General features: G+C 36.2%; 1 protein-coding gene across 2 annotated transcripts; it reads right to left on the bottom strand.

The window, feature by feature from the left end:
• Nucleotides 1-245: 245 nt before the first annotated feature.
• On the bottom strand, nucleotides 246-11,049 carry LOC121302721 (P2Y purinoceptor 3). 2 transcript variants are annotated; one of them, XM_041232826.1, is made up of 2 exons: nucleotides 10,976-11,049; nucleotides 246-3,170 (listed from the first exon to the last, which is right to left on the bottom strand). In XM_041232826.1, exon 2 carries the CDS (start codon nucleotides 3,107-3,109, stop codon nucleotides 2,147-2,149), a length of 963 nt encoding a protein of 320 aa, XP_041088760.1. In that variant the 5' UTR covers nucleotides 3,110-3,170; nucleotides 10,976-11,049; the 3' UTR covers nucleotides 246-2,146. The 2 variants fall into 2 exon arrangements, with proteins under 2 accessions (XP_041088760.1, XP_041088759.1); XM_041232825.1 differs by lacking the exon at nucleotides 10,976-11,049 and adding an exon at nucleotides 9,940-10,291.
• Nucleotides 11,050-18,540: the final 7,491 nt, after the last annotated feature.

The following is an 18,540-nucleotide window of genomic DNA, read 5'->3' as shown; positions in this document are numbered from 1 at the left end:
CCAGTCTTAGTCTAGTCACCACTCTAGAAACAGGCTTTGTGGAAGAATGAAGTGTCCCACACCGTCATTCTGAATTGAGGAACCACTAGATTTACTAGATCTGAAGGTGGTAAAAGTCTTATGTTCTGTTTAAAACTAGTGAACCCATAATTGACAGTACATTTGTGTATGTCTTTAAATATATACACACACAATAAACATACAAATATATAAAAACATGTAAACAGCATAAAAGCATTCTCGTTATTTATTTAGAACACAAAGAACCTCATATTTCTATTTTGACAACGTAAAGCAAACATCACTCTCCCTCAGAATAAGTTAGTAATACACACTCAGAGCTGCTTTTATTAAATCAACCGATTCCTACATTTAAGCTTCTAAAACCATAAATTAATATTTGTTTACCTACAACAAATGGAAAAACATTTATTCTACCACACTTTTTGCAAACACTTAAGTGATGAATGTTAGTTAACTTATTTAAGACTCCTATTTCACCTTTAAAATGGCTTAAATCAGACACAGCACGCACCTTTATTACAGCCAACTTACAATTAATACTTCAGAAATTCTGGAATGGCTCAAACTGCTATGCAGTGGGACTCCTTGGTTATTTATTTACATATGGTTGGCATTCAACGTGTAATAAGTAATGTTACCAAAATCAAACATATAAACCATAAAACTGTTACAATATTTTGCCACCAGGGGGTGCTGAACGTGCTAACATGACAGGTAAACAAGATCAGCTTAAAGGGTGAAATACTTGAAAGAATAATATCAGTATTGTTCATGTATCCTGCTGTTACATGAAGGTAAAGTTACCCGACTTAAAAGGTTGGTTGGATACTCTTCCCATTGATTGAATCTCTTCCTACAGACAGAATGGAAATTGTACTGGATATACTGTACTTCTGAAATATCCCCCAAGGAACAATTATGTTGCATATAATGGAAAATGCACAGCATGTAGTATTTTTCTCCTTATGAATGTTAAATATCCCCTTTCACACTTATAAGGCTATTCAAAGGCTTTTCTATGTTACATATACTGCAGTAATTACAGTATATTATATATTTATGAAAACATATGCAGTATTAATGATGTGTCAGAATATCTCCTGTAGGCACAAACATTCATTCTATATTGGATCTTTGGGTTTCATAAGCTTTTAGAGCAAACTAGGTTTTCACATTCAGGTGTGATCACAGGTTTTGAGATTCACCCTTTAAAAGGAGTTCTTTATAACATTTGAATTTGTAGAACAATACATTCTCAGTTTATTATCCTACACTTTCTGTTCTTATACCTCATGCATGCCTGTTTCTGCACTTGAGGACATTAAACAAAGATTCAACAAGAAATTTCTGCTGCACATTTCTAGTGGTAAGTTTTGTACTGGCCTACTTACAGAAATTCCACCTTGCTAAGGCTTGCTCACAGATAGTCCAGTGAAATAGGGTTGGGATTTTAATAAACACGTCAAATATCCACAAGCTCGGAAACAGCAATACATGATTATTAATAACATATAGCATGAAATAAGCAGTCAAAATATTATGCTATAATTCATTACAAATGGTATCAGACCACTTTTTGTATGTATGTGCATGCCAAGACTGACTTTACAACATAATTTCAGAAAAATAAACTGACACTTTGACACTGTCTGTAGTCAATATCATACTATTATTCTCAGCAATGATGATAAAACATCTCTACAGGCTAAAATGTTCCATGGATAACAATAGCCCATGACATTCTTCATACAATTAAACCTGCCCAGATTAATGACAAGGAGCTACATTTTTACATCTGGCCAAGAAACTTACATTCTTTATTTTTCTTTCAATACATTTTTGGTTATTTTTTTTCCTTTGTTATCTAACAGGACATTAGCTGTTTGGATCTGGATTATTCATTGTTCAGAATAATTCTGTAATTGTGCGTTAGTGCAATATTCTTCATAAAGAAACTGGCACAATTTTGTGTTTAAACCTAGTAGTACAACTACTAACACATGCCCTATTCCAACATTCAACATGCTAATTAGGATCCATTCTGAAATGGAAACTCTGCTCCACCGCAAACTAACAGTTTTTAATAGGTGATGAGTGGGCTCTTACAGAAGGCCAATTTGGCTCATGTCTTTTCTCTCTTGGTACTTATCTTGTCCAGCAATGACTTGGTGCTTTGCCTGAATTTAGGCTGTATGAAATAAAACAGGATTGGATCAAGAACACTGTTCATGCTCGCAAAGGGTCTGGTGCACTTATAAATGATGGCAAACCTCTCAAGCACTCCACAGGTCACTCCTTCTATAGCCCGGATGATCAGATACATAGTCTTGGTCAAGTGGAAGGGGAAAAAGCTGATAGCAAAGACCACCACCACGATTATGATAATCCGGATTGCTTTATCCTTTTTCTCCCGAACCATTGTACTGGTCATTTTGTTCTTTTGGCATAGGATCCTGGTCATGCAGCAGTAGCAAGCTATAATTCCTGAAAAGGGGATCACAAATCCAAGGACTGTCAATGCCATTCCATAAGGGAAATACTGAGCGGAGCGAGAAGGTTCACTCAGATCGTAGCATACCGTTCGGTTTCGCTGGGTCCCCGTGGTGGCAAACTCAAAAGTGGGTGCGCAAAGGACTAAAACGATAAGCCAAATAATGGCACAGATTATCCAGACAGTCTTCTTGCCTCCAGTCTTGTGCCACGTTGCAAAAGGGTGGCAGATACCCATATACCTCTGGAAGCTGATGCAGGTAAGAAACATGATGCTGCTATGCAAATTGCTGTAGAACTGGAAGCGGACAAACTTGCAGGTGATCTCACCGAAAGGCCAGTAATCTTGCTGGGCATAGTTGTAAATGAGTAGTGGAAGGGAGCAGATGTAAAGCAGGTCCGCTGAAGCAAGGTTCAGCATGTAGATGGATGTCCTGGTCAGGAATTTTCGGGACTGCCATATCTGAACAATGACGGTAATGTTTAAGGGGAGTCCAATTATAAAGACAATGCTGTAGACAACTGGAAGGAGAATTTGCTTGAAGCTCTCATTGTAGGTGCAGGAACCTATCGGTGCTATGGTAAGGTTATCCATTCAAATTCACTGACTGGCACCTTTTGTGTTACTGCATACAAACTTCTTAAATCATTACATCCTATGATTAAAAAAAAAAGAAAGAAAGTTAATTAATATGCACAAACAAACATACATAACTAGCATCATTTTATCACTATGTAGGATGTGTTGAAGTGTGTCTCTCACAAACTATTACGTGATTACATGTTAAAAGCTAAAACATCATGCTACTAAAAAAAAAAAGCCATATGGCTATAGATATTGCTATATCAGGCAAATGGTATGCTGGCAAGTGGCAAGCCACGATGGGCCAGATTGCTTCTTCATGTTCCCAACATTTATGTTCTTAAGCCAAAGAAAGTGGCAATCATGTTTTGTTCCTTTCAACAAATGGCAGGCTGATGAGGATATGGAAGAGGTAAGAATGTTATTGCTTCCCACAGGAACTCCAACAGAACCAGGAAATGACTAGGGCTGGCATTCAGAAGCACCCTTCGTGGAATGCCTGAACTGTCCCCAGTCTAATCATAAACAGCTTTTATTAAAATAAATATATACTTTATTGTGTGTACTATATAATCATAAAACCACAAGAGGAAACATTATTCAGCCATATATCAGCATGTCTATCTACTTACAGGAAAAGCATTTTGGATAGCTGAATGGTTTACATAGCCTACAACAAGACTTGCTGTAAACTAATACATTACATTTTTCCATCCAAATACTGGTGTGGTATCCGAAGCATAATCAACTACAGAGAAACATAACCTGTAATTGACAAACCCAGGACTGGAAGACCCCAAAAGCTGTCCAATAAGGATGAGCAATACTTGAAGATAATATCATTAAGGAATAGAAAGACGACAAGCATTGAATTGACAACAGAACTGGCAGAAGGCACAGGTGTCTTTGTCCATCAAATTAACAGTATAAAGGTCACTCTTGAAATCAGTACTTAAAGGACATGTTGCAGTAAGAATACCTCTGTTAAGAAAGGGGAGCAAGACTAAAAGGTTAAAATATGCACAAGAACACAGAAATGAAACTGTGAAACAATGGTCAAAGCTGCTTTGGACTGTTGATGGATGGACAACGACACCTGTGCCTTCTGCCAGTTCTGTTGTCAATTAGTAATTTCTAGAACCTACCCAGTTAAGTTAACCTGAAACCCTCATTTTCACCGATTCATGCCGGGAGGCCCACGACAGGCTACGTCCGGTGACAAATTCTTATGAAGCAGCTGCAGATATGAACGTCTTGTCCTGCCGAAGAAAGGCAGCTAATGCACTTTTTAATCTTCCAATCCTTTTTAAATTCGCTTTGGTGCCAAGTTTTCATTATGCTTTTGGTGCTGATAACAATAAGAACCTCGGGGGTCTATTTTATCAACGTAACAATTTGCATCATGTAATACAGTACTTAAGCAATGTGAACTAACAGGATATACAGTAATGTTATAGAAACAAATGTACGTTTCCGATCCACTAGCTCGATATTTACAGAACTGCTGTGGTCCCAGTCCTTAAAGTAACATGATGACAATGATTTGGACATTTTCACACTGCAAGGCAAAATATAAAGTACTTGTGTCATACTAAATCTTTATATTCCACTCTACTCTACTCAAACAATTATAGAACAGGCTCTTGTATTGCTATTCCACTGAATCCACGACAAGCCCACAATATACAATGTGTTTGCATCAGTCCTGAAATCAGGTAAACATTTCACTCCTTAACATTCTTTCAGATTTTGACCCCTGAAGAATTTCCATTCCAGTTTGCTGGCACTATGTACCATCTCATCGTACCACCATTTCATTCCTGACCTCTCAAACCTCATGTTCTGTGAACAATGAAGATCTCAGACATTGAAGGGATTGTAGAACACACTGCATATAATGGATGCATGTCCTTGCTGGGGATATACTGCAATGGAGGTGGATGGATGAATGTCAAACTTATTACAATTTACCATTCAAGGCAAGACAACTTGTTTGATTGCCATTCTAAGTTTCAGAACAGATTTGGTTGAAACGCTTCTTGTGCTACCTATTCTAGTGAAAGAAGCAACTGCATAATTGTAGATATTGAGATGAACTAGGGAATGCAACTCCTGCATACACACACACACACACACACACACACACACACACACACACACACACACATATATATATATATATATATATATATATATATATATATATATATATATATATATATATATAAGCATCGTTCTTTATTATCAAACATATCCATAGCCAGGCGTTCCATGACAATATTTTTCTAGTAGTATTCTTAAAGTTGTAAGTCCAGCTTTGCTGTAATTGAAATAGGATACTAGTTTGAGGTCTCATAGGGATGATTAATTTAATGTGGAAGAGTGAAATGCTTTCAGAAATGTGAATAATCTAAAAAACAAAACAAAAAAAACTCTAAAACAACTGAAAAATCTTTCATGAACTGCAAATTTAAATTATTGAAAATGGACAAACACAAAAAAAGTCCTTAACAAAATATTCCTTAAAGTATAATACAGTCGTGTCCTACAGGTTATACTGTATGCATGAAAATAGATTTACAATAAATGCCCCTATGCAAATTAAAGATAGTGCAACATATTGGGAAAATATGGTGACACGTTTCAGTATACTGGAAAATATATGCAGAACAAAATAAGCTTTCCTATATTATATAAATATACTGAGAATATATTTACAGATTGTATATTTTTTCCAAATACAATCTTCAGTTGTGTAAATCATTAGAAATATATGTATACAAGTATATTTCAGAATATAATTTATTCATCTTTAAAATAATATATATATATAAAAATGTAGATAGAAACATGCTACTACTAAAATACAATATAAACTAAGATCCGGCAAGTTAGGATTATAACAGATCATATCTTTATTAACATATTAGTAGTGCAAGGATAGAGCATTAGCTGAGAATCTTGTAATGTGGTGCTTAGATCAGGCTAGTCCAATGCAGTGCAGGAGGGGGGGGGGGGGGGATCAAGAACTATGCTGTATAAGTGCAGTGTAAACAGTTTGTGCCTTACATTGTTACTTTCACTTCACTATACTTTTGTTTTTTATTAAACTTTACAGAACCAACCACCACATGTGGTGCAAATATGTCTATCGCTTCGAAAACTGCACAAGGAAAGTCTGGTTACACCGAAAATAAAAAAGGGATCTGCGTTGCTTCTTCTAAATATTTACGCAGGTTTCACAATGACATTACTTTCCATTGCTTTTCTTTTACTGTTGAACCTAATGGTAAAATGCAAACCCCCTTTGATTTTGGTAACAGGGTTGTTAATTGAGTTTTACCTGCTTTCATTCGCTTCTAAAAATAGTAAGGCTGTATACTAGGAAGGCTGTTATTACAACATGCATCTGTCACATCACATGTCTGTGTGGTTAACTGTCAAATTTGGTACGGTGGTTTTCAAATAACTAGCGCAACGAGAGATAAATGATGACAGCACAATTTTAAATGCCACTCCCCACAAAAGGGTATTTGGTGAATAAAACATACCTTGGCAGGCATTACACTTACAATTGTGTCTTTATATTAATTGTGAAAATTTAAATTTAAATTTAAGATTGCTTTACAGTCTACTACCCTTGTTATATGCAAATTATATGCAAATTAGGCTACAGGCAATACAATGCAGAATTCTGTTCAGTGTGGGCTGAGTTGAGGAATTTAAAGCTAACCCCACTATTTGTAAACTACTACTATATATTCAGCCAATCTAAAGAAAAGAAGAAAAAAAAGAAACAATGTAATAGCTGATTAAATAAAAGGTTGAAATCCTTTAACTTTTTTTCTGGAATGAAATCAAATTTAAATGTTAACTACATTTTATATCAAGTGAGAGTTCACAGCATGCCTTTCGTAGAAAAAATAAATCAGTAGATGGCTGTCTACAGTTCTTTTTTGTGTTATAGTACTTGGAGTTTAGAAAACCTGGCTTTAACACTGTTTCTATGGGAACCCTGAGAGCACAGGTTTGAAGACCTCCACATAAACACAGATGGTCTCTTGGAGATCAGAACAAACTGACAAAAAAAAAAAAAAAAAAACTAATGACAAAACTAATGTTTTTCATATAGAACCAATGTCAAAGCCAGACAGCCGAGCCAAGTTCCCCAATAAATGAATGCTGGCATTTGATCGACAAAAAAACCAAAATAAAATAAAAAAATAAAAGTTAAATGCAAATACAAATGTTTTTCAAACTCTTAGTTAAAACAGCTGTAATTAAAGTCTATTTGTCAGGTTTTTTTTTGCTAATTAAAAGCACATACAGTATGGCTACAGATGCCTTTTGTATTGGGGTTCTGATGCTCTAATGTTGACATGTTTTAAATATATTTGTGTACTGCAAGCACATGTGGTCTGCTTCATCAATGATGGAGTATCCTCTAATTGAAGTATCTTAATACAATCAGTATAACTGTTCTGTATTCAGTTAGAATACTCGCCAGGATGTGATTGTTACTTTCACTTCACTATACGTTCATTTTTATGGTATTTTTTTTGGCAGAACCAACCACCACATGTTGTGCATTTATGTCTATCACTTATGTTAAAAGTGATAAAGGAAGGATTAGTTCCTTCTAAAAGTAAAAAGGACCTACGTTGCTACTTCAGTATAGCAGGTTTCATGATGACATTACTTTTCATCTAATGTTGAACACAGTGGTTAATGTTGAAACCCCTTTGACTTTGATTAAATTTGGGCATGGGTTGTTAATTGATTTGGTGAGGATACATGCCTAACTGAAATGTATGTTATCTAGTGTTTATATATATATATATATATATATATATATATATATATATATATATATATATATATATATATATATATATATATATATAGTGTCACAGGGTGGAATCATAGATTGTAATTATTTGTAAAGGAAAAAACACTTATACTAGAATGCAGGTCTATAGGGGTCTATAAGTGATGAAAAAATCAAAGCACTGTGTTGACCATGTAAGACAGGCATGTTTAATGCATAAGGGTCCACATTTTACTCAAATTGATTGCACCCCCACCCCCCCCCCCCCCCCCCCCCCCCCCCCTTATAACTGTAGTCATATGGTGCCAAACCAAACTGTGCTGACATTTTAAAAAGATGTTTATCATTTGTGCATCACATGTTTTGCAATAACTGTTGTATACTGAAATATATTCCTTACTGTAATAGCAAACAGTTTTGTTTTGAAAGAACAATCACCCCTAGAATTGGCATAGTATTGTTGGATCATGATTAACTAAGAATTTATGAAATGTCACATGCGCACTTACAGTATATACATACACACACCTTTTTAATTATATGTGGGCATTTTTTTTCCATTAAGTTTCCTAACTCCTATTTGCTAAATTTGGTCATTGTGACAGCGTGCCCATCCCTTGTGTGTATTTTACTTATGTATGATTATTATTATTATTATCAACAACAACATTATTATTAGTATATCAATTGTATTTGTGTGAGGACAGACGAATCAGCAATGACACAGCCTGGATTCGAACCTGCAATCACCAGGCTATAGAGTGCATCCACTTTCTTTTGAACATATTCTTATTCCTAGACCCTTTGGGATTGCCCTTATAGTGTGTACTGGATGTGCAGTGAACATGTATAAACACTGGTGCATGTCATTATGTTTACAGAAGAGGTCAGTCTCAATTCAGTCTTCAAATTTTACCATGGCATCTAAAAATTCTATTTCTTCCACTGAAGGGCCACCTTAATATTACTGTGTATTTCATTTGCCACTTTATGAAACTGTAAAAGAGATTATTCTCCATGTGTCCAAACCCCCAAAAATATCATCTACAAACTGAATGTATTTTAAAGGTTCTCTTTCCAATTTCCTAAGTAATTGTTCTTCCTATTTCCCCATAAAAACATATTGGCTAGTGCCTTTTTCAGTGAACAAAGTATTGTAATTGATAAACGCTCCCAAACACGATTTATGATTAACAAATTTATAAATTGGAAGCCAGTGTGCCAAAGTGATCGCTAAGCAAACTAACTACTCGATTATTATTGTTATTTATAAATTAACAGTTGTCACAATATATTGTTATTATAATCACATTAATATCCTGCACATAGGGACTTACCAGCGAATACACACCCGTTTGGCCACTTTTGGCTCATTACTGCATACTATAAACACAGAAATACCTTCTTACATAAAGACCTACAGGACCATGCTGGGTAAATATGGCCAACATGGTGCATTTATGTGTTGATCACTGAAATTGTGTTACAGTAAGATGCTTCTTGACTACTTATTCCAATGCAATCCTTTTATTACAACCTCATAAAGAAACCAAATGACAGAGAATGGTTTTAAAGGGTGATCATTTGTATAGTTTTGCATTTTTTCTTATTTACCCTTATCCAACTGTGTATGAAACTCCCATAAGCCAGCATTTTCTTTCAATATCACATTAATCATCACACTTACATACTTTTCATAGGTTTTACAACGTTTAACTAGCTTCAGTATTTTTATATGTAACCGAGTATATTAATGCTGCTAAGAATCACATTTTTGTAATGTTTGGTTTCAGCTACACTGGTAAACGTTCTCATCGTAAATAATTGTAACAGCATTTTGCATAGCTTTAATTCAAATATACAGGCATGTCGCTGTACTTGCCGTGTTCGTCTATTGAACTAAGGCATATTTATCCAGTTAAGTCATTCATACAGGCATATTTTCAGTAGATAAACACGGTTCAGTCGTATTACCGTTCCATTGATTTGCAAAGATTAATATTTAAATTCTTACCACAAATGGAGTTCTAAAAAAAAAGTATTCACCCTGGTTCCCTTTCCAATGATCCCGTTTTTGTTTTTGTTTTGAAACTTTCAAACAAAAGTGGAACACGCTGTAGACGACGAGTGTTTATTTTTTAAAAATCATTTTAAAAAAGATACATGACTAGATAAAAAAAGCACCTTTGAGTGATTTCCCTATAATGATTATTACGCTTACTGTCTTGTTTATTGCCGAAGCTCACGGTGGTTCTCGTTTTAGAATTACACAGATAGTCTACTTTACAGTTCTGATATTTGAAACCGCACTATCGCGCTTTATAGAACGCAATAGACAGCAAGCTCCCCTCCTACTCTGAGGAGAACCTGTCGCTCTGCTCCAATCTTTCAACAAGGAGAAGAATTGCGTAATAGCTACCGCCGCAGAATTAGAATTGCGCCTGCATTTCTATAGAGACCCATTCTGTTGGCAATGTAGGTTTTTTTTTTTTTTTTTTTTTTTTTTTTTATTAATGGGAGTTGATGTAACCACGCTCTGCAAAATATGTTTAACCTTCCTAAAAAGCACTGGCAGACAAACAATGAAAAAAAAAAAGGTGCATTTAACAATTTAGAATATAAACCTCTTGGTTTGTGTAAGGAACATACCTGCAATCTGATAGACTGTGTCACACAACCTGGTCATTAATTTAATCAGAAGGATGGTGATTTTAGTTATTTTTTTAGAGCGGAATCTCCTTTACTGTAAGTTATTTTTCTTTGTACTTTGTGCTTTACTGGTATTTTTTGCACCATAACGCGGCAAGAGTTATTTTTATTTATTTATTTATTTTTTAATGACTCTGGGGTGAATGGCTTTGTGAATTTCCCACAATGTGTTAAGAAATCACAACACATGTATATAGAAGTGTATAACTGTACCCAACAAATGTTAGTTGACAGAAACAAAAGCTGTCCAAGATTAGACTACGCAGGGAGGATCCGCGCCAGGAACCTTCTTCTTAACATAAACTGTGGTAAAATTAGAAATCCATTAAAATAATCCTTACCATGAAGCCGTGATCGTGCTGTGGCTAACCCTGGTTTCACACGCAGTCGTGAGAATTCTCCTCCTTCACCTCCTGGCTGTGCAGACAAAGCACTAAACACAAAACAAAGAAAAACATAGAAACTGGCTTTGCAGCCTCATTTGAAAGTTAGATGACCAGGGCTAATTGATCATCAATTATTCAACTGCCACCTACTGCACATTCCTTCCAACCATCTTTAACAAATCTATGTTTTATAGGGGCATGCTTCAGCATGCTTCACTTCCAGGGTGTAACATTGCCCTGAACTAAAGTAGTCACTGCTGCTGAGTTTGTTACAATTGAGATGACAGTGCCATGCAAATACTGTAGTACAGTATTTACCTAGCGGGAAATATGTCTTTGAGTTGATATACATTGAATAAATGTAACCGATTTCCTTCTGGAAGCTACAGTTTTAAAGTACAGTGAACCCTCTATATTTTACAATTAATTCACTAATTTGGTTAATTCACTGTGACGCAATGATGACAGTAAATTATAAAAGTCCTATATTTTGTACGTGTATCCATAGTCCACTAATTCACATTTTTATGTGTTTCATGTTTTGTTTTATGTTTTTTGTTATATTGCAGCATTATTTTTGTTTACTTACTCATGTATGTATTACATCGCTACCTATGTATTAGTTAAGTACGTTTAAATATGAATGTATTAGACAATGTAGCCCTAATATTCCAAAATATTCCTGGCACACGTGTTTTAACTGTTTGTCTAACACATTTCTGTGTGTGTGTGTGTGTGTTTGTGCGTGTGTGTGCCTGCGTGCCTGCGTGTGCGTGCTGATTAGTCTGTGTGAAGCGAGAGGTTGGATCAATAAAATGGAGCCAATAAAGAGATAAGCAGAGATTATTATTTGTTTCATCGTCTGGGTCAGGCCTCAGGTATGCTCATCTGTTGAAGACCCAAATCTGCACACAAAAAGATTAAACAGAGCGCCTGCACAGCAGCACTGCAGGTCGACTAGAATAATCTTTTATAATTGGCATTCCGATGGTTTGTAATCCTAATTGCTGTCAGCTTATCTTTTTTTAAGATTTTGTCTTTGTTTTTCAAGGCTGCATTTGAAATAATGAAAAATGAAGCAGTGGAAGCTGTGCATGACTAGCAGAGGACTGGTTCCTTTAACCTGGTGATTCTATGCTTCAACATGTATTGCTTCACTGTGTGTAATTTCTTGCAAGTTTAATACCCTACTATGTGTGTTCTTTCTGGGTCTTCTTCTGAAAAGACTGTCAAACCACTTCACTTCAGCAGGCTGTCATTCTTTGTTGTGATTTTGCAGAGATTTTCCGTTAATTAATTCACAGAAACTGGGTTTTTAGAAGTCTTTTTAGATGCTGCCCTTGTGGTTGAGAGACATATAATCATTGAACAGTTAGTGCAGAATTGGCATCTGAGCCCACTGAACTGGCTGGAAAAGTAAGGGCTGGATGCGCACTGCAAGCCAGATGGTTCAAAGCCCTACCATTCAACTAAAGAGCCAGCTTTGCAGTTGAGAGGTAAGCACAGGTCTTATGCTGCTGTTAGTATGATGAACTCATCTGTCTCTAGGATGAGATTCATTACAAGTAGTATCTTTATTTCTGATATATGTATTGCACCACCATGGAATAAAAATCACTCAAAGACTGACCTTCAAGATAAAACAAATATATACTGATTCCATGTCTAACATTTCCTTTGGAAGGTCTAAGAGTGGAATAGATTACATGTGGAAGAGAATCAATAAGCTGAAGCTCATTGTGATTGGTCAATCATTGCACATCAATAATGCTTGCATGCTGCAGTTGAAAACATAGACTTATTTATCAAGCACTAAAGGAAAACAAATTAGAAATTGATGTTTATTTTAATTACCAGTTTAGGAATGTTTTTGAATGGGTGTCAATTGAGGGTACTATTATCTCTATCACTGAGATACTGTAGGACTATATGTAGTATTTGGAGCCAAGCGAAGATCTGGGAGAGGATACTAAAATAATGATTCTTGCCTGTTAGTCCATCCTTCACCCTCCCTAATTGTCACACAGCTAAACTAAATGACATGCAAAGTTTGAATGAACCTCTGACCTCTAGGTCAAGGTTGCAAAATTCTTGGCCAATCCTCTTCTATCAATGATTTCACAATAAGGGCTGAAACTGTTTATGACAAGCAATTCCAGGAAAAGAATGAAAAAATATTCTGAGAAAAGCAGAAGCAGTGTGACTGGATATTAATAGGAAAAGAAAAAATATTGGTTTTGTCAATATTATGAAAAACGTAGTTGAATGGTTCTTTCTAGTATTTTTGACATAAATTATTGTTTGAATCCTGAGGTAAATACTAAAATACATTTACATGTTTTGTTTATAAAGTAAGTATAGTGCAGGGGAGGCACCAATACTACCCAGGACTCAAAGTGTGTGAGCAGACTTGCATGTAAGGGTTCAGTGCTTTTATAAAACCATTATTTTCAAGGTTAGCCATCAGAATGTCAATTATTGTATTTCATCTTGTGTCCACAGTAATAAGCAAGTCAATGTAGGTTCAGTGTGTTTTCTGTGGTGCCCAGCCTTTTTCGGGCCAGTTGTACTATTAAACAATATATTTCCACTATCATGTTATCTATAGTTGAAGGGAGAACATACAGAAGAACAGTGGTTTCTTTATGATACCATAACTGCAAACTGAAAAGGTGTTGTGTTTCTTTTTTTCTTGTGTTCCTTCCTTTTTAATGAATGGGTGAGACCACCAAGGCTTAAGGTGTACGTTACTGTTAATGACACTGTTTCATACCGACCACCAGAAAGAGCAGGATCATTTTTTTTGTTTGAGCCCGGAACACATTATGTATGCCTGTGTTGAACCGACAGTACATAGAGACTGTACAGATAGTAAGATCTGTGTAATTAGTGCATTAGCTTTATGAGCTAAGTAGCTTCAAATCTCATGCTCTTAGTTTTTATTTTACTGTCCCATGGTGTCCCATTCAGAGTGGTCCTTACTAAATTATTCAAATACTATTTATTTTTATTTTCGATGAGTATGTGGTCCTTTTGCTTGAGTTAGGGAGCTGCGTTTCAGTTCAACAGTAGTTGCATGCCATAGATAAATGTGTCGTACACTATGCAAGATCAACCAAAGAGTGTTTTTAGAAGTAAGAGACAACTTTGGATCAAGTTTCCTTTTTTTTCTAGCAATACACTGCTGTTGCTGTCCATGGCTGACAACTGGAAGTGAAGAGCAGCTCATAATCAAAGCACCTAAACACAGACTTAAAAAAAAAAAAAAAAGACACACTATTTGAGGATTTACAATAAGAACAACCAAGAATAACTGCAAACATCAATGGAAGATGTGGGACTTTGGGGGGTAGGGTAAGTTTGGTAAAACAATAAAATGCTAGCAGCAACAACATATGTTGATATTTTTAAGGAACTACAGTAGCTTGCTTGTGTAACATGTCATGTGACCTCATACTGTAACAGGGTCTTTGTTGGTCCTAAAAAGCTTATGTTTGGCACTTTACAGTTCCAGACAGTTAGTTATCTTCAAGGGTGTTGAGAGGGAAATGTATCACTGTCAGGCAGTGCAAAGGCCTGACCTGTACCAGAAGTAAATCAGCTCTTTCTAAACAACCAACTCCTTGTAACTGTTGAAAACTGAATGCTGGCCAACTGATTTCAATGCCTCGGCTTTCTATTTTATTTCTGAGAATTTAGAAACATTTGCACAGCGACCACAGCAGGCTTTCTTTTTTTGTGTTTTCTGCCAAGTTTGATAAAAAGGATTGGAATGACCAAACCTCGTCTTGCTTAGGATAACCATGGTCTTCAAAGCACCCCCCTCCCCCTCTTCCATTGAATTTGTAACTAGGTGTCCTTTCTGTTTCTACTGCCTGCCAACTATGCTATTATAAAAATGAATTGCCTGTTATATATCAAACGATTGGATACACCACAGATAAGAGGTGTGTCAGCTATGACATTTATGAATGTCTGCCTCCCGGCCTTAATTTCATTTTTATGATTGAATGACAACAACACACGACCACATCAAAGGCGTTAGCTCATTTGGCTGAAGTAGATTTTTTTTATTTTTTTAATTAAATACATTGAAATGTTTGTCATGGAATTTATTTAGTTTCTTTTAGTATTCCTTTAATCTGCATATCGTACTGTTGTGTATTTTAGTGTTATGGGTGCAGAAGAATACAGCTTGTACAGTAGGCTGCAAAAGCACATCTTCTTTCCTGGTTTCCCAGTCTTGCTGGGTAAGTGTGATAGGGCTTGACAAGACGTTTGATTTTAACCGAGCTCCCGAACTCAAGACACAAGACTCTTCAGAGAATCACGGGGTTCTTGACAAGGACAAGGCTCATTGACTTACCAGTTTGTTGTAAACCCATCTCATAATGAAAAAGTACAGGGTCGTGCAGTTTATTACAATCATAGCATGCTAAATCCATAGCCATAGAGGCCATAGCTAACTTATGCAGACAGAAGCAAAAGCAATGCCTTAAATAAACCATGCTAGCAATTTCATTTTGTGATCTAGTGTTAAATGGGAGGACATTTTTATACTTCAGGCATTCAAGGTAGAACATTTACACTATTTCTACACAACAAGAAGGCTTATTATTGTCAGCCACATCATTAGGGAACACTACTGTAGCTTAAAACATTAATGATTAAATGGAATAAAGCCATTAGTGACTCTTTAACATGACCCACGCAAACCTCAACAAACACAAGCTGCTAAACCCTTGCTTATTTCTGTCTGAGTTCATACTGTCTACCCATCTCAAACCCTGATGTTGTCAATGTGTATGTTAGGCTGGCCCCTGCTTATGACAAGTAGATTTAATACAAGGTTAGCAGCACTGCATGGAAAAGCTGTCTTCCTGTCATCAATAGTTTGCTGTTCAAACACCTGACACCTGTCTTCCATATACACAATGAGGGAGCTCATTGTTAAAATCATTTAGCAAAACTGAACGGCTTATTATGTATTCACCTTATGTACAGCACATAAATCTACATGTCCTTAAATATATTTATTGCAGAGTTCTGTCAGCATGGATATTTAGAAATAAGACCCCCCCCCCCCATTTTGTGAGCTCCTAGTGATAACTAAGGCCAATGAGAAATGCCTCCCCCCCCACACACACACACACGCACATACTCCTATTGGAGACACACAATGTGGTTAATATCTTACATCAAGAAAACAACAGTAATACCTTATTAAGATAACTGAGACATTTTACGACTAACTTTAAAGCTATGCACGGATACCTTACTGAAGAACATTTATGTAGAAGAAAAACAATAAACAAAAAACCTAAACGTTCTCTGTCAAAATATATCAATAGCTTCTTTCCAGAGCTGAAGTGTTGAATACTTCATTGATAAACTGATGCTGAAATCAGGAAATCTATGTGGGTGAATGTGGCAGGATGGCTTGTGTGGTGACATCAGACCAGGAAGTAAAGGCACTCAGATACTGGATCACGGGGTGAAACTGAGCCCCTGCTGCGCTCAGTGTTTATTCACAAATAATAATACTTTAACAACACACAGAGCAAAAGAAAGGGCACGATCGCCAAACAAACAAACAAACAAACAAATTCCCTAACAACTCCCAGCCCTTAGCCTTCACTGTGGATTTGATTTGTGGTCCGTTCCATTCCGTTCCGTTTCTGCAACATTCCCATCAGCCCGCTTCTAGACACTCTCCCACCTACACTGTAAAATGGTACCGATAGGACTCTTATACTTTACAAGCCGAGAGGTTAACTAGCTAGCAATTATCCTATTAACCCCTTGGCCGTAGCTTTGCACTTGTTTAAATATAAATGTGTGACTGTCAGCTAGTTTAATAATCACTAGCTGATCAGTCATGCATTCCCACCAGAGGACTTAAAACAAACAATACCAAATAATGACGGACAGCTTTTCATTCGCCCTGTAAATAATAATAATAATACACATACATATTTATATACATAAAAACGGACATCATAATAACAACAAAATAATATATACATTCACAGTAAAGGAAAGATTTAAATCCACATAATATATATTCATATAACTACTATAACATCACATGCCTTTAGAAGCACACCTACACAAGTCCCTGGATCTTTATGTGGCGTTACATCATTGCATGAACTCTTTGTGTTAGCAGGAAGTGGGGCCGCAACTTATCTTAAACGGGTTAGTCCTGTTTTACAGTCTTTATTAAAGGCTTCCCCAGGGCAAGCTTAAAGAGAAGTAGCGGGGTTCCAGAAATATGCAACGTTACACGCCCCCACGTGTTGCTACAACTGTTTAAATAATGCACCTGTAATTTTCATTGTTTACATCATAACAACTAAATTCAATGCAGGTAGAGCGATTTAAAAAAAATAAAAAGAAAGAAACATAACAACAAGCGCTCTGGCTTTTCTGTTCCGTACATCATGGATCACTATTGCCGTGTTACCTGTTTGACAATGTGGGCAATAATTCTTACACTATCAGTACACTAGAGCAGACATTTTTAAAAAAAGCTTTGAAACAGACTTTAAAGTTATATATGTAAAAAGCTGTCAGGATGTTAACAGTGATAATAAAAATGACAGGTATGTTGTTTAAACAGTTATAGCAACATGTGGGGACGTGCAACGCTACATTTTGCAGAACCCCACTACATGCTCTTTAACATCTGCCTCTTTGAGACATTCCTTCATGCTGAAAAAACAGCAGAACCCAAATAACACAGACCCCCACCCACCCCATGACCGGCCTAATGGACTATCGATATGCAATATTCAGAATGTACGTGGTTAACACATCCAATGTATTTAGATCAGAGACACGGAGTGACACCAGGCAAACACATTTCAAAGGGAGAGAAATCTTAATTGGTTGATGTAGTTTGCTTTCTGGTCAAACTGAATCATAAAAGGATAGTACAGCTCCTATAGAGCTAGGTGACTGATTTAAGGGGTAATCAGTCATGAATACTTCCATAATACAGGAATTAGTTTCAGACTTCTTCCATGGAGGAGTTAGAGAACTAAAATGCAGCAGCTGTGAAGAGGACCTTTAGTGTGGAGCTCCATAATGTGTATAGACCTTGGTTCCGGTGCCTGCAATCTTTATTGCTGATTTTAATAAAAGTGCCCAGGGCCTTGCTCACCATGGTTTGGGATTTTGTATAGCCAAGCTTGACCATCCTCCTCTTAATTTGTTTCTTGTTATGTGACAATACTATGAAAGAACATTACAGCAGTAAATCGACAAGAAGTAATTTGATTATTTTCAAATTAAACACGATTACCAGGCCCTGCAGCAGCTTTACGTAATTATTGTTGTCATTAGATTTGCAAAACAGTTACCTAAATTAAACGGTCACCTGCTCTTAACACCCAGTAAATCCCAGAAATTATTTTGTTTTTTCCAATAGAAGTAAATAACAGATAAACAAGGCAGACGTACAAGTTCAGACAAGTAGAACACTGACGAATAGAACTGAACCACAGAGGAACAGCTTG

This window comes from Polyodon spathula, chromosome 30, assembly GCF_017654505.1.
Source record: "Polyodon spathula isolate WHYD16114869_AA chromosome 30, ASM1765450v1, whole genome shotgun sequence".
NCBI lineage: Eukaryota > Metazoa > Chordata > Actinopteri > Acipenseriformes > Polyodontidae > Polyodon > Polyodon spathula.
The sequence above is the reverse complement of the archived record's forward strand: the minus strand, read 5'-3'. Positions and strand labels throughout refer to the sequence as shown.